We start from the raw sequence: 15,023 nt of genomic DNA on the forward strand, positions 1-15,023 counted from the left end.
TCACATTAAGACGTCTGGCGTGGCTTGGCGGCCTGATTCGTCCTGTGTGCATGGGCACAGCCAAAACTTCAGAGGCTCCAGCTGTTGGGCAACACTGGACGCCAATCACTGCATTCAGCGCTCATCAACCACGGTCGTGAGTGGTCAAAAGCAAATAGTCCAGGTCTGACCAAACTGCGAATATGGAGCTCATTAGTTTTGTCAGCCAAAGGAAAAGTCCTTGCTAATGAAAATGTAATCTATGTGCTTTTCACCACATCTTAAAAATCTGAGCGTTGCAGTGTTCAGCATGAAGGTGTCAGTCACCACAGAGCATGTGCCATTGACTTCAGTTGTGCTCAAAGAGTAGCAGTACCGAGTTTAGAGTGTAATTGACTGTAGGCTTGTCAAATCAAATATTACCGCTCATGGTTGCAAATACCACCAAGATGTTTGAAATGGAGATTTAAAGTAGATTAAGACAAGTGTACAGCCTACCACTAGTACCAATTAAGTGTCTGCCCTTTGCAAGAATAGTGAAATTCAATTACAGCACTGTTTATATAAGGCTTTTAAAAAGAGAATTACCAAGCGCGTCTGGATTATGACACCATCTCTCTGAAACACAATGCTTGTAATGGTATGTCATTAACTACATTAACATTTCACTGTTTAGTGTAGTTTCTACAATGTATTACTCCTCTGTTGTGGGAAAAGGTATGTTCCAAACTCAGTCCCACTTTAATCCTCTGCTTTGAATTAAATGAATTCATTCTTCTTATTAGACATATTTATGCATTATTTACGCATATTTTCATGGGCACGTATACAATTAAAATCAAAATTAGTAGGCTAATGTCATCAAATCCATATTAATCTAAACTTAATAAAGTGCTCAAGGATATTCAATTAGTTCATGTGAATCAATCAAATCTGAGGGAAAAGTGAGGGAATAACTGCACTGATGAATTACATTATCATACATACCAATAAAGACTATTTTATTCCACCTCCTTACTCTACATAATCTGAAAAGGTCATAATGTGTGCATTCATAACAAACGAGGACTGCTAAAACTACTGTACCTGTCACCCTCAACAAGTGAACTTCTTGTCAAGCTTTCCCTCTCCCCTCCCACTGTGCTGTGATTTAAGTGAATCAATACAAATAAATACCTGTCCTAAAACCAACAGAATATATTGAGCACACCGGGTCTATTTTGGACTTGAGACAGAATCTATTTAAATAATGTATCCCCTGACAAAGGGACAATAGTATTTCTGGTCATTTTAGTGAGACCTTCGTTTCAGTTTTGTAACAGTGTACATGTGAGAGAAGAGAGAAGAGAGCACAGAAAAAACTTAACAGCAAAAGCGAAAAAAGGCGATTAAGCACTCGGATGTGTCTGTGGTTCAACCACAACAACACCTCCACAGGATGAAGCAGATGAAAGCCAATCAGAAAGTACGAGCAGTAATCAAAACTCTCCCTGTTATCCGAGCAGGGTAAAATGATTCCCTAAAACGAATGCTTGCAGCCTCCATTTCCAGGACCAGAGTTTGCATAATTCACAATCGCAGACAAGTCAGAAGAGGAACAAGACTGTAAATCGAGCGTAGGGGGAACAAGAATACAAAACAAAACCAAAAAAATTCAAAAAGACAGAAGTCAACGTTTTCCACTTTGGTGAGACTCTCTCCAGAACCGAAATTCCCTTTGCGCTGAATCTTTGCATACCAAGGACAGCAAAAAAAAAAAAAACAACAACTAAAGAGCGCGGAAATGAATAAATGATGCCGTCTCAAAGCCTGGTGCAGGGCACGGGGCGATGCCATTCATCGCGGTACTCCCCCTCCATCGAGTCCAGGGACAGCTCATTATCGGGGAAGGGTTGCAGAGGAGGCCTGGCCATTGAAAAAAAGACCCCCCCGCTCCACAATGCCCCGCCCCGCCCAGCGTGCCGAACTTCAGACGAGCATTTGCAGGGTGGCAGAGTCGTGTGCTGAGTCTGTACCGTGACGCGATCGCATCATTAATCAAATGTAGACCAAACTGCCCCTTTCACTCCTCTGCAGGACACGGCCACTGCACTCCAAGGCTTACTGGGGAAACGTGTGGCCTGGAGTGGATCCACCATCTGAGTCATTTGCCAACCAAACTTCGTGCACCTGCAGAAGGCACGACTGCAGAGGGTTTTGAACTCCCGCCCTAACCGCCCGCACAGCACGACATGAGATAGGAGCCCCTCAGTAAGTTAAAGACCGCCGCCTGTAGCCAAGGCAACCAATCTCACACTCTAGGGGGTGACGCCACCTTCTGTGACCAGTTCATTTCGAAAAATCCTGAAAGGCAGTCTGGTAAGAAATGCGGTTGATGTTCTGCCCTTATTAGATTGCTTTCTGAAGCTTCACACCCAAGTTGCAGCGATTTCAAGATAGCTCCGCCACCTCTTATTACTGTGCAGGTCACAGGTGCGGGGTGGGGAGAGTCAGAGCAGATTTTCTGCAGGGTGGAAGTTTCAAGGCCCTCCCAGTGTTCGTCTCACAGACCCAGTGAGGGATTGTCACCTGTAAATAGGGCTGCTGGGTACGGCTGGGCCTCTCAGGGTGAAGTCATCAGGGTGAAGTCACGCATGCATGTGACTGATTTGGCCCCCTTCTCAAGGCCGGATGGATGCCCCCCCCCAACTCCCGCAGTGCTGGTCTGAGCACAGAGCCCAGCAATTCTGTAACGCTGCTGCCACCCAACTGCGACAACCTGTCCTCACCTCTCTGTCTCCCTCTCCCTCTCTCTCCCTCCTTCACAAGGATTCAAGCATTCAAACTGACTTCATCAGCACAGAGCAGAATCATCCAGGACATGAATGTATGTGAATAATTTTCCCTCCACTCCCTCTTTCAAAAACAAAGAAAACAGCAAGACTTAACAAAGGCATCCCTCTATCCTTCTTGTGTTCTCTCTCTCACACTCTCTCCCTCTCTCTGTCACCACATCTCTTTCTTACTCTTTCCTCACTCTCCCTCTCTCCCCCCTATCTCTCCCTTCAGGAAGTGCACTGCAAGTCAAAGTTTGCATGGTAAATCCCACGGGCCTCTGCTTCACAACACCCGCTTTAGAATGAAAGTCAGCCAGTCTTAGCACTGATATCCTCTGTGGATTTGCCGGATTACGGGAGGGAAGCTCATTATTGATTTTAATCATAATAAAAGTTGGAGCGTGAAGGGGTTGAAATGCCAGGTTGAAAACAAATTCGCCGGCGAGGAACACTCCGTGGGCTCAGAGGGGGCGGAATCACAGGGATCCAGGCGAGCCCTCCCCGTAAAATCTTGCTTTATTCCGCCGTAAAGTTCTCACAGGGTTTGGCCTAATTAACACCTGCAGTAAATCTCGCCTCCCTGTGAGTTGCGGACTCCCTGATTACGCTCGAGCCCCTTCGCCGAGCTCGCATCATTACCGGCTCGGCGAGATCGGCAGCAGATTGCGCCTTTCTCACCAGCGCCGGCCGCGCATATTTGTTTGGAGAGTGATGAAAATGTAATTGATGCAAAAAGCTATCCATTACCATAAAGCCAGAGCTTAGTCTTAATCCACTACTGAAACGAATATTTGAAATTCAAATTTAATGTAGCATTTAAACGTTCCCCCACTGTGCGATAATTACAAATGTGTGTGCGCACCCGTGTGTGTGTCCATGTTGTGTGTGTGTGTCTGTGCGTGTGCGTGTATGTGTGTGTGTGTGTGTGTGTGTGTGTGTGTGTGTGTGTGTGTGTGTGTGTGTGTGTGTGTGAAGTACCATCTATCCAAGTCAATAAAGGCTTCAAATTAGAACAACTTCTATTTATCTTACAGCCTGGCTGTTCAGGCTGATGACAGATGAGAAAGATGACACTCATGAATAGATTATTCATGAACGGATAAATAATATAGGCTACACGCAAAACATGGTCAATCCATTTAATAATGGGTTTTGCATTTATAAAGCAAGGAGACTTTCAAACATCTCTTCTTGATCACACGCCATACATGTTTTACTATGTAGTCATCTACAAACCACATTTGAATATGTAGCTGAAGGCTGCTCACTGATTTTTCCTACAGGGGTGTGTAGACCAGACCCCACCGTCCGTCTGTCTGTCTGTCTGCTTCTAGAAGCAAATGCTGAAATCCATGAAGGAGAGCAGCTGGATTCCCCATCATACACAGGGACAGAGGCAGAGCCTGTGGTAAAGCTGATCATATGAGCCACTCCTCCCCCTCGCCCCCTCACTGACAGATATGGGTATGTGGAAGGGGTGGGCGTGATTTGGGGGGGGGGGTCTGGAAGAATCCCACAAACTGTTTCGTCACGTTGAGTCCTTGTGCCTTCTGAATTTATTTCGGCAAGCTTTTATTTGCGCTATATCCGTCAACACCCCCCCCCCCCCCCCAAACTTTGGCGGTTGTCCATCGCCGTCCCTAGTTCCCCAGCAGGGAATATCCTGCCAGCGCTGCTTTGAAATGGGAAATGTTAAAAGCTCTGGTTCCTCTAAGACAGTTTTCAACCTTTTTGCGGCTAAGGCACATCAAAGGTCAAACCAGAACGTCAAGGCACACCAACCTAAAGTTGGTTATCGATTATGAAGAATGTCACACACATTATGATAGGCTATAATGTCATTAGCGAGATTTGACCCATATTGCACTACAGCAGACTGTCCAATAATTACCAAACAGATAGTAAAATCAGACAGGCAATCGTATAAATTAATAAAAATGCATTGAAGTGCATTGGAGCAAAAACTTTTCCGACATAGTGCGGTATCAAGAGCAGCAACTTACTAAAATAAAATAAATAAAATAAAACAAAACATTACTCCATTAACCCTTTTGCAAGTACGGTCACACCGGTGTGATTTGCCGTTGTAGCGTGTATGATAAAACCGGTGCGATTAGCACTCTAGATTGGAAAAATTCTAGCCAATTTTAGCTTTGAGGACACAGCAATTTAATGTTTAAAAATATAGGAAATTCTAACTGAAAACTATGAGAAGCTTAATAACGCTAATGAAAACATAACAAACCATGTAAGGTAACACGTAGCATAAAACATATATATATATCATAGCATAAAAATAAGTTATGTGAGAAAGGGTTAATAGCACAATATAAAACATTAGTCTTCACAGAGTATAAGTGCACACACACACACACACACACACACCTGTAAAAAAACGCATCGGGTTCCTCAAAATTCCACGGCACACTTCACTTTGCCTCACGGCACACCAGTGTGCAGAACCACTGCTCTAGGACATCCCTTCCACGGGACAGACCAACCCTCCAGGGTGTGCTGCCAGTCCTGCAGCTCATGCGGGGTTAACACTGTGTACTCCGCCCATCTCAACGCTCCGCCTATCGATTATGACAGCGCATTCAATTTCAGGCCGCTGTAGGCATGGGTCTTGACTGTCAATCGATACTTCCATTTGAGCTCTTGTGAGGACCCACGAAACGATGGGGAAATGGCGATTTCTGTGCAGAGTCAACACCTCTTGGAGCAGCACACGCTAGTTTGTTCTGGAGGTCCTGCTTTCCCCCCTCGCTTCCCAGCTGTGTTCTAGGTCTGTCCGGCTCAAGCGGAGAGAGTGAGCTCCGATTGCCGGTCTGCGGGGTGGAGGTGCAGCTCCTCATGTGCTCAGAGACCGCACTCTGGTCGAGGCTGTGTCAGCTTTCACAGGCAGACCATGCCACAGAGGGCAGCAGGCACTGCACCCCTGTAAACCACATGTGCTGCTACAGATCCCAGCTGCACGCTCCTAAGAAACCTTCAGAGACATTTCAACAGTGCGACCGAATGTCTCAGAGAAGAAATCCCCCAGCCCGATGAACTGTGGTATGGGAGTCCTGGCCTTCTCAAGAGAGAAGGACTCGTGTACCCAGGAAAGTTTATTTGGGGCAGTGAATAAGACTCCTCCCTCCAACCCGACACCAGCCCTGCCTCTCACTCATGGTTAATTTTCTTCACGGAAACCTTTTTAGAAGGATTCATACAGGGATCCTGTTCATGGTGATGCATTACTGAAATTCTGATTGATTATAATTGTGATTATTAATCATCTCTTCATTAGCGTAGATATTTAGTGAGTTATAGGGATGAAACGGTTACCGGTTTCACTGTAAACCGTAGTAAAATTCCTGACGGTTAGTATTACCGTTTCAAACTTTAATTATCGTTAAAACCGCGGTTGATTACCCCGTTTTGAAAATCTCATGTTAAGTACTGTAGGATGAAATGGTTACCGGTTTCACGGTAAACCACAACAGTTAGTATTACCGTTTCAAATGTTAATTATCATTAAAACATTACCGCGCTTTGAAAAACTCACAGTAAATACTGTTTTTTTTATCTGCAATATGCACAAAGTGCAGTTACCTCTCATGGCCACATGGTGCCACCTTTAATGTTAATGCACTTGATATGGTTTTCATATGTTTACATATGTTTGTATTGGCTATGTTATTATTTTAATGTTTATGCAAACAAAAAGTGTATAGCGCTGCTAATTTTATTTGTGGTTTTCAATATAAAACTTGATGAAATGATTTCAGTTTGTGTATCAGTACTTTTTGAACATTTTCAGCACATTCTAACAATACCGCGATAATACTGATAACCACGATAATTTTGGTCACTATAATCGTGATATTAAATTTTCATACCGTTTCATCTCTAGTGAGTTACTTATTTGTTTTTTGGGTCAAAGCCTTCATCCTCTGGTGATGGTCAAAACACCGCAGAGAGATTGTATGATGCCCATGTCTCTGTCTGTCTGTCTGTCTGTCTGTCTCTCTTGCCTTTCTCCTTTTCTCCTGCCCTCTCTCCCCCTCTCTCCACTTTATCGCACTGCCAGCCGGCACCCGTATTCTCAGGTATTGTGCCGATAAGGAGCGCGTGCCTGGGAAATCATAGCTGTTGGTTAGCAGCACTGCTCTCGAGGCGAGGTGTTTGGGAAGCCGCTGCCCTCGAAGCAAGGTGGCGGGAGATAAGATTTCTGCACTTTCCCATCTATTAAAAGGCAGCGGGTCAGCCAGGCACTCCCTTTCGCAAAGCAGGCACTGACGGATGAGTCAAAGACTGTTCCTCACACACACACACACACACGCACACACACACACACACACACACACACACACTAACACTTACATAAACACACACACACACACACACACACACACACACTCACACTTACATAAACACACACACACACACACACACACACACACACACACACTCACACTTACATAAACACTCACACACACACACACACACACACACACACACACACGCAGGTTTGTAACTTTTGACAGTGTAAAATTTGCCTTGTGCCTCTCCTTTGACAGAGCTGACGTCTGACTGCAAGCAGAGACCTGTGGCTCTGCGTCTATCAGTGCTTAATTATCACAGTTTACCTCCCAGCCACAAGAGAGTCGCTCTCAGACCACATGTACTCTCTGATTCACTCAACTCCTCATCCGCTACTGCTGCCAAGCAGCTAAAACAGCCTGTTTGAAACACACGCACATACACACACACACACAATACCTCAATACATAAAACAATACCTCATTTGATATTGAAAGCATTATGCTAAGATCATAAACAATAGCTCATTTGATATTGAAAGTATTATGTTAAGATCATGAAACAATACCTCATTTTATATTAAAGCTAATGTTTTATCATCAACAAACAATACCGCACTAAAGCAATGAAACAACACACTAATGCAAGGACATTTGAATTGCCGGGAGCCACAGGAAGTCTGTTTCTGCTGTGTATGCTCCCTGTGCCAGCCCCATGGCCCAGCGGACACAGCTAAGGGACTACCCAAACGTCCCGACTGCAGTGCAGCACCTGGCGGGCCGCACCAGTCATAAAGATTGCTCTGGCTCCTGTGTGGAGACGTGACGTTCCTGAAACGCTGTCGCGGTCTCTCACGGTCTGGATGAGCATCACAGAATAAGCATACCTTGCAAGTCCATGGACCTGCCGAACCCTCTGTGATTGTCAACCACTAATACACATTCGCTTTTGATAATTATCCTGGCATATACTTTAGAATTTCGTAGTGTTTATTTCCATTTTTTCAAAGTATTTTCTAAGCACGTACATGTTAAAAACTGTTAAAACACCAAGTAAAATAGTCGATTAACTACAACACAAATATTCTGGAATGGTGCTGATGTACCAATTAAGACCAGTTTGACATTTCTTATTGAAGAGGATATCCTTTTCCAACAGGTACATTTTGTATGTACAGTAAATGATAAAAACGTACAGATTCATCTTTCATATTCACCTTAGGTTGCTGACTAAAAGCTGGCTTATTCATGTAAAATATGGTTAAAACCAAAGTGGGCCTTATGTTTGCATTGACCCTACATTACTCATTCCAGAGGGGGCATTCAATTCAATTTAGAGCAACCAATCAAGACAAGACATCAATACAGGCATGAATACACACCAACATGGTTATATCACATACCACAGCACATGGCACATATATGTACAATCAATAAAGAAAATGAAATAAACTACAAATGGGGCACAGCTTCATACATAAAATGAAAAATATGACTGACAAAGAGGCACATGGCTGTGTCAATAAAATAAGAAAATATAAGATAACATATAAAATAAAATAAACCACAGAGGTGCATGCTGCTATGTGAAAGTACCCCAGGAACAGGGACTATGACACATAAACAACATCCTCCCTACCTAAAGTAAATAATAAAATGATGCAGCATTTCAACACAGGAGAAGTTAAAATAAACCCAGAATAAACCCAGAGCAGAGGACATTGTTCTGAAAATCAGAGAAGCAGATTTATCATTATATTATGTGCTGTGCTGACTGTGAGCTCACACTGGCCCCCAGGCACTGACCCCATGTCTTTGCCACCTTCTGGCACAAAATAGCTGGGCTTTGGGTTGCGGCTCACAACTGCTGACCCCAGGTCAGGTTCAGCTTTTGGCAGAAACGAGCTGATGTTTGGGGTAGCGCAAGCCAGAGCCAGTTCTGAAGCAGTTCCAGTTTTACCTTTTGGAAAACTCTGGCTGGGGTTTGTATTTAGGGAAGGTTAAAGGGATTGTGGAACAGTTTCAACTGCCCTGAACACAGATGATATCTGTCTGCATTGCACACCCACCCACAGCCCACTGACCCCCCCCCCCGCCTACCTCCATCAGTGGTGTGTTAAACACCTCCCCCTGAGTGCAGACGGGCAGAGTGAGCAAGCCTCCCTGTCTGACTGCTCTCCTTTCTCTCCCTGAAGCAGGCGGATGCCTCATGAGCTAAATGTCCCCCCAGGAAGCACAGTGATATACCCAAATCATAAATATCGGGTCAGGCCGTCAGCTCCCTCCTGCACATTCAGCACTGCATTAACAACTGAAAAGAAGCAAGTCACTGTGGCTGTGGGAGAGGAGATCTGTACAAAAACAGGATTACATTACTTCCTGCACTGCACGGTATCCTTGTTTGACTAGGGGCTGGATCAGAGGCTGCAAATGGGTTCATGTCCCCAACACAGCAGCGTAGATGGAACAGTGACTTGTGGGTAAAAGTGTTTTAAAGGCTTTATGTAAGAGGTGATAACCCCAGGAGAGGCTGAGTGAAGACCTTCAGATGCTGCTGGGCGTCACATAAAGAAAACTGTTTTGACTGTGAATGGGTCTGAATGGCTTTGAATGAGTTCGCGTTGTAAGCCGCACCACACAGGCCCAAAGGCATGATTTAATTATGAATACTTTTAACAGCAAAATTGCTCCAAAAATCACAGTGCGGACAATGCAGGCTTCTTTTCCTTTTTTCGCTAGAGGGGAGACATGATCTTGAGTCTGGTACGTTCCGTACAGCGTTCTTTAAATAATCATGTCTGTCCAATGTGATCTGATTTTTACCAACCAGGAAGAGGGGGATTCCTAGGCAGAAGGCCACAGAGTGTACTAATCCTGCCTCAGATCTTTTTTAATTAAATAAATTAAATTATTTGGTGTTCCAGGTGTAAATCTGATTGTAAGGGAAAGGTAAGGACTATAGCCACACTGTACCAGTGCCAGACCGAGATGCAAGCGCTTTTCACATGTGCGAAGCACTGTGTTTGCGTGCTTGGTAGCGCTGAACATAATGTGGCGGTGAGCGGGCTTGCAGACGCCGACCGGAAAGGTTTGGTTCCAGTTCAGAAATTACGGTGACGGAAATGGCGAATGAATACAGTTTATGCTCCCTTCGGCGTGAGTGCGCTTGGCAGTAAAAGCTTCTGAGCTTGTGTGCGGGGCATTGAGCAAGCGCGATTATAATGGTGAAGATGACGTGCTTGCCTGGAGCACGTATAGGCTTTGTGGAGTTCCCTGCTCTCTGGTGGTTTTGCCATTCTGTCTCTTACACAGGGGCTGACGGCACTGAGCTCTGATGCTGAAGTAAAATTGTAGAAAGGAGATGTAATTGTCTGCTTTGACCTTCAGAACCAGCACTGCCAATAAGCAGGCTTGTAGGTAATGGGAGGTGAATTGCCCTTTCATTGAATCGTCCCTGCGTTATCCCGCGTGGGCAGGCTGCTCCACAAAAGAAACTCCCAGCATGCAACTGCTGTGGTCCCACAGACCAGCGTGAGTTCACAGTCTCTCCAACAAGCAATCTCTATTGTCATTTTTTCACACTGAAAATGCCCCTGGTGTTTAACATGCGACCACAGTGATTTACTTTGTCACCAAGATCTACACTATACCTTGGGATTCTGAACATACCAGAATCCTTCAGCACCCACGCATACAGATGGTTTTTGCAGGAATATCTGGCCACAAGAAAAAGCCAAGAAATGCTTACAGAATTAAATCCAGCAGTAGTGGTTGGGCAGACATACAAAGCATATACTTACGGCATTTTATATATTTGTGTGGAGAGACTTCCCTGAAGAGTCTGTGCACATTGTCCTGTGCAAAATTCTAAAGAAGCTCTTACATTATCTTACATAATATTACATTACCTTACATTACATTAGGTCTGCTAAGTAAATGTAATGTGATGTAATGACTATGTGATGACTATGTAATAATTATGTAATGCTAGCACGTTTTATTGGGACTCCAGTGTCTGACTTTGGCTCAGCAGCCAGGGAGCTGCAGGAGACGGCCTCTCTGCACACAGCCGTGTGAGGGGACTTCGCCTCGTGTCTCCAGCATGGGAGTGACATTATCTGTGACCCGGCAGCCCCGGCATACGCCGCTGCTGTCAGGGTGCATATGGCCCCTGCCCCGAGGCTGGAGAGGGCTGCTGCCCGAGGCATGCTGGGAGGAAGGGGAGTGAAGGACACTTACCGATTACGCTCCAGCTGCAGCAGCAGCTCCCTGCCCTCCGCCGTCAGCGCTATCTCCCCTTTGTCCGGGAACCGCACCTGCAAGAGCAGCCACCGTCAGGCCTTATCTGTGCTGCACGCCCAACTACACACACACACACACACACACACACACACACACACACTCTGAGCCACACACACAGAGTCACACCACACTACAAATGCACACAGCTTACAGAGGCACACAGATCTACACATGCACATACACATACACAGGTTACAGAGGGACACTGAAGCACACTTACATCCAGCACCACACAAACATATACACTGTACCACATAAGTATATTGCTCCACACACACACACACACACACACATATGTAGCACAATATACCGCAATGTACCACACACTCTACCACACAATAACACAGAAAGACACACAGAGAGACTCCTACACTGTTATTTGAGACATGTGTGTGTTTACCCTGCTGAATAACCATGAGGCATGAGAGAATAATGCCTCTGTTGAGGTTAGGGGAGAGATCAGCTCAGTCTGCTGTTTGTACTGGAACTTCGTTTTGCAGAAATTACTGGAATTACTCAACAAATAATCACAGTGATACTTATGCATGTTATGTATGAAAACAGGCGTTCTGAGGCAGTCAATCCACAGATGAGGCTGGTCAGCAAATACTCTTTTGTTTTCGTGGACATTCCACAGGCGAGTGCATAGTCATCTTACTTTCTCTGGCATGCACCCTAAAACCCCTCCTTTTTAAGGGGTGCTGCTAACCTCTTAAAGCACAGTGTCCCCTCAACTCATGCGTCAGACATGTCACTTTGGCATGTCACTGCATGTGACAGGCCATCTATTCAGCACAGCGCTGTCCACTCTTAAGCGGTTTGGGCATCGCAGTTGCTGAATGGTTCACCTCAGGAGGAGCAAAGAAAGCAACCAGAGCTACAGCTTCAGCAGTCGGGAGTGTCTGCCTGCAAGGGCACAGGCAAAACTCACAAGAGGCTGGAGTGGATAAGCAGCCCCGTTTTTGAAGTGTTTGTTTGACCTACTGTCACAGTTCCATACCAATTCAGGACCAGCGGAGAGGAGGCTTTCACATACTGCGGAGTGTGGATGCACAGGAATTCACAGCTGGACCGCAAGTCTCGATTTGAGCTGTCCTTCAAAACACTCAAATTAGTTTGTCAGCAAATGCCTCCAGAGTCGAGCGGTGGAATGTGCCAACCGGCTTTGTGCTTCCAGTGACAGAAAAGCGTGCTTTACTCCACCCCATAAAAACCAATGAGATTCGAGAAAATAAACGGCATTGGAAGAGCACGCCAGACCAAAACAGAGGCGCTGCTGCTTCCAGACGCTCACGGCGAATTTTTCTCACCAAGTGAGCACTCTGACTGGGAGGAGTGGCTCACATGGACCCTTCCAAGAATCCACAGGAAGGATTGGAACCCACTACCCCCTCCCACCCCGCTCCTGGGGAACAGCGCAGGCTCGGTACAGCCGAGCTCTCCATTAGCTTTGATTGAGTTGTAGATTTTACTCTTATCCGGATCAGGCAGAACTTAACTAAGTACCTGCTGTCAGCACTACATTACAGGTATGGGCTTTATGACAATCATTTGCAGAGAATAAATGCGGACGCGTGTTTTATCGAAGGCTTAATACAGGTTGTTGGAACAAAGCCTGCTCTTACAGAGGGAAACTAGAAACTTCTTTCGGTCAGCTATTTCTATTCATTTGAGCCCCTTGAATAAATAAGCCATAAAGGCAGGTAATGAACTTTTTAAATTAAGAGCAATTAGCTGTTCAATGGAAATCAGAAATACAAACAATAGCAAATTAAGCTTGAGACAGCAGCCCTTGATTAGCTTAAGTGGCAGACATTAACAAACATACGCTGAGCAAACAATTTTGCTTTATCTTTCCATTAGCATTCATGCACCCACCTTCACAACTAAATATCTTTCACAGCAGTTGTAGCGAACTCACTTTGTACATGCCAGGCATAGAGCAACATTTCATTTATAGCTCCAGCTCAATCAAACGCAATTAATTAAGAGCTCAGCTGGAATGAAAGCCAGCACAGATTAGACCTGCCCTGCCCCTCGTGTAAGAGCCCGAACGACAACCAAGATCCGGAGCTCACTGTAACGTTCAGCAGCACTCAAGGGCCTTTTGTAGGATAGAAAAATTCCCTGACAAATGCATTAGCCCAAATGCTGGTGTCCTCTATAAATACACATCTCTGTATCTGACAAAAGGCCCCCTGAGAGCTGCAGAGCCTGACGGCGAGACAAAGGCAGTGGTTACATTGTGGGGTCCCTTGGAGAGGGGCTGGGAAGCACCGCCCCCTACTGGCAGGGGGAGAAGGGCGGACCATATCGTTACATAATGTTATTAATCCTCTTGATTGACAACTGTTGCAATCCTGGTCCTGAATTCATGAAAGGTCCTGAACACATGAAAGTACTGGGGGTACAGGCTGTGTGTTTCTGCTTGTTGATTTTTCCTGATTTTTCTATTTGTCTGCAAATGGTAGAGGTGGGAGAAGGTGGCTTCCTGACCTCCACATTGGGAGGGACTATCAGTAAGCTGCACCAAACAGAACACTCTGCTCTACATCAAATAACGCTCTAATTCGTTCAAGTCCAGGAGCCACTGAGAATAGAGCAAAGCATCATCCATCGTGGGGTTTAGGAAGACTTCGTCTGAAATCACTAGCATTAACGGCCCTCAAACAGCTCAGATGTGAAGGGACAGGCTTTGCACAGAGGCCATGAACAGCTTTGCTGAGCCGGTAACCCAACCCAAGGGCAGCGGTGGCCGAAACAGAAAGCAGGGCGACCTCTGTGGTTCCACCTCAACGTGTAAAGAGGCTGCCGTGGATTGTGGGTTGTGAGCAGCTCACCACTTCCTTATAGCATGGTAAGCCTCAGCTACACAGCAGTACACAGAAACTAACTGAAAGCATTGGGGTACGACAGACACCTGTCTCCTGGGTGATTTATGTTTTATCATTACGGAAAAACATTTTGATTTTCCTGTATACTTTACACTATATTTTTGTCATTTGGCTGTCACTCTTACCCTGATCAAGTTACCTAGTGCATCTGATAAAGTGGCATGAAAAGTTGCACAACCAGGACACCACTAACCACACATGAACCAGCATCAGTGCTAGACATAGCCCTGTGATCACAAATATGTGCCTAGATTGACATGTAAGTGCAAAGCAATATGCACAACCCAAGAACTGTGTCATTCCAAATATAATGCTAACACATACTACACATATGCACGTAAACCTCCACATGCCCAACTAAATAAAATTCTGAAATATGCTTCCACATACTGTATCTAACTGCACATACTGTAAGAAAGACAAAAGATCACACTTGAGCAGGGGGTCTAGATGCCCCCTTGAAGAGGGGGCGTCTTCAGTCTACATCGAAAGACTACTTCAGTTCAGGGTAGCACAACAGGACAGAACAGATTGAAGGGTCCATCAGCAGTGCCCCTGCTGGAATTCAAACTTGCAGCCTTTTGGCGGAAGCTCAGCACTGTTACACCACACCTGCACTTCATTACTACACAGAACGTGGCTGCTGGCTCAGGGAGCAGGACATTAGCACAGGAGCAGTAGGGCATAGGAGTCTATCCTGGAGGAGGAGAACGCTCTGGGAAACT

The 15,023-nt window shown here is 45.4% G+C and overlaps 1 protein-coding gene across 1 annotated transcript in view; it reads right to left on the bottom strand.

Moving 5' to 3' along the window:
- Positions 1-15,023, bottom strand: part of LOC118793211 (disintegrin and metalloproteinase domain-containing protein 33-like) — a 122,863-nt gene that overhangs the window by 62,064 nt on the left and 45,776 nt on the right. The window contains exon 3 of the mRNA XM_036551276.1: positions 11,342-11,418. Coding sequence (XP_036407169.1) covers positions 11,342-11,418 — 77 coding nt within the window. The remainder of the gene's footprint in view (positions 1-11,341; positions 11,419-15,023) is intronic.

This window comes from Megalops cyprinoides, chromosome 18 (assembly GCF_013368585.1).
Source record: "Megalops cyprinoides isolate fMegCyp1 chromosome 18, fMegCyp1.pri, whole genome shotgun sequence".
In the NCBI taxonomy this organism is placed as follows: Eukaryota; Metazoa; Chordata; class Actinopteri; order Elopiformes; family Megalopidae; genus Megalops; species Megalops cyprinoides.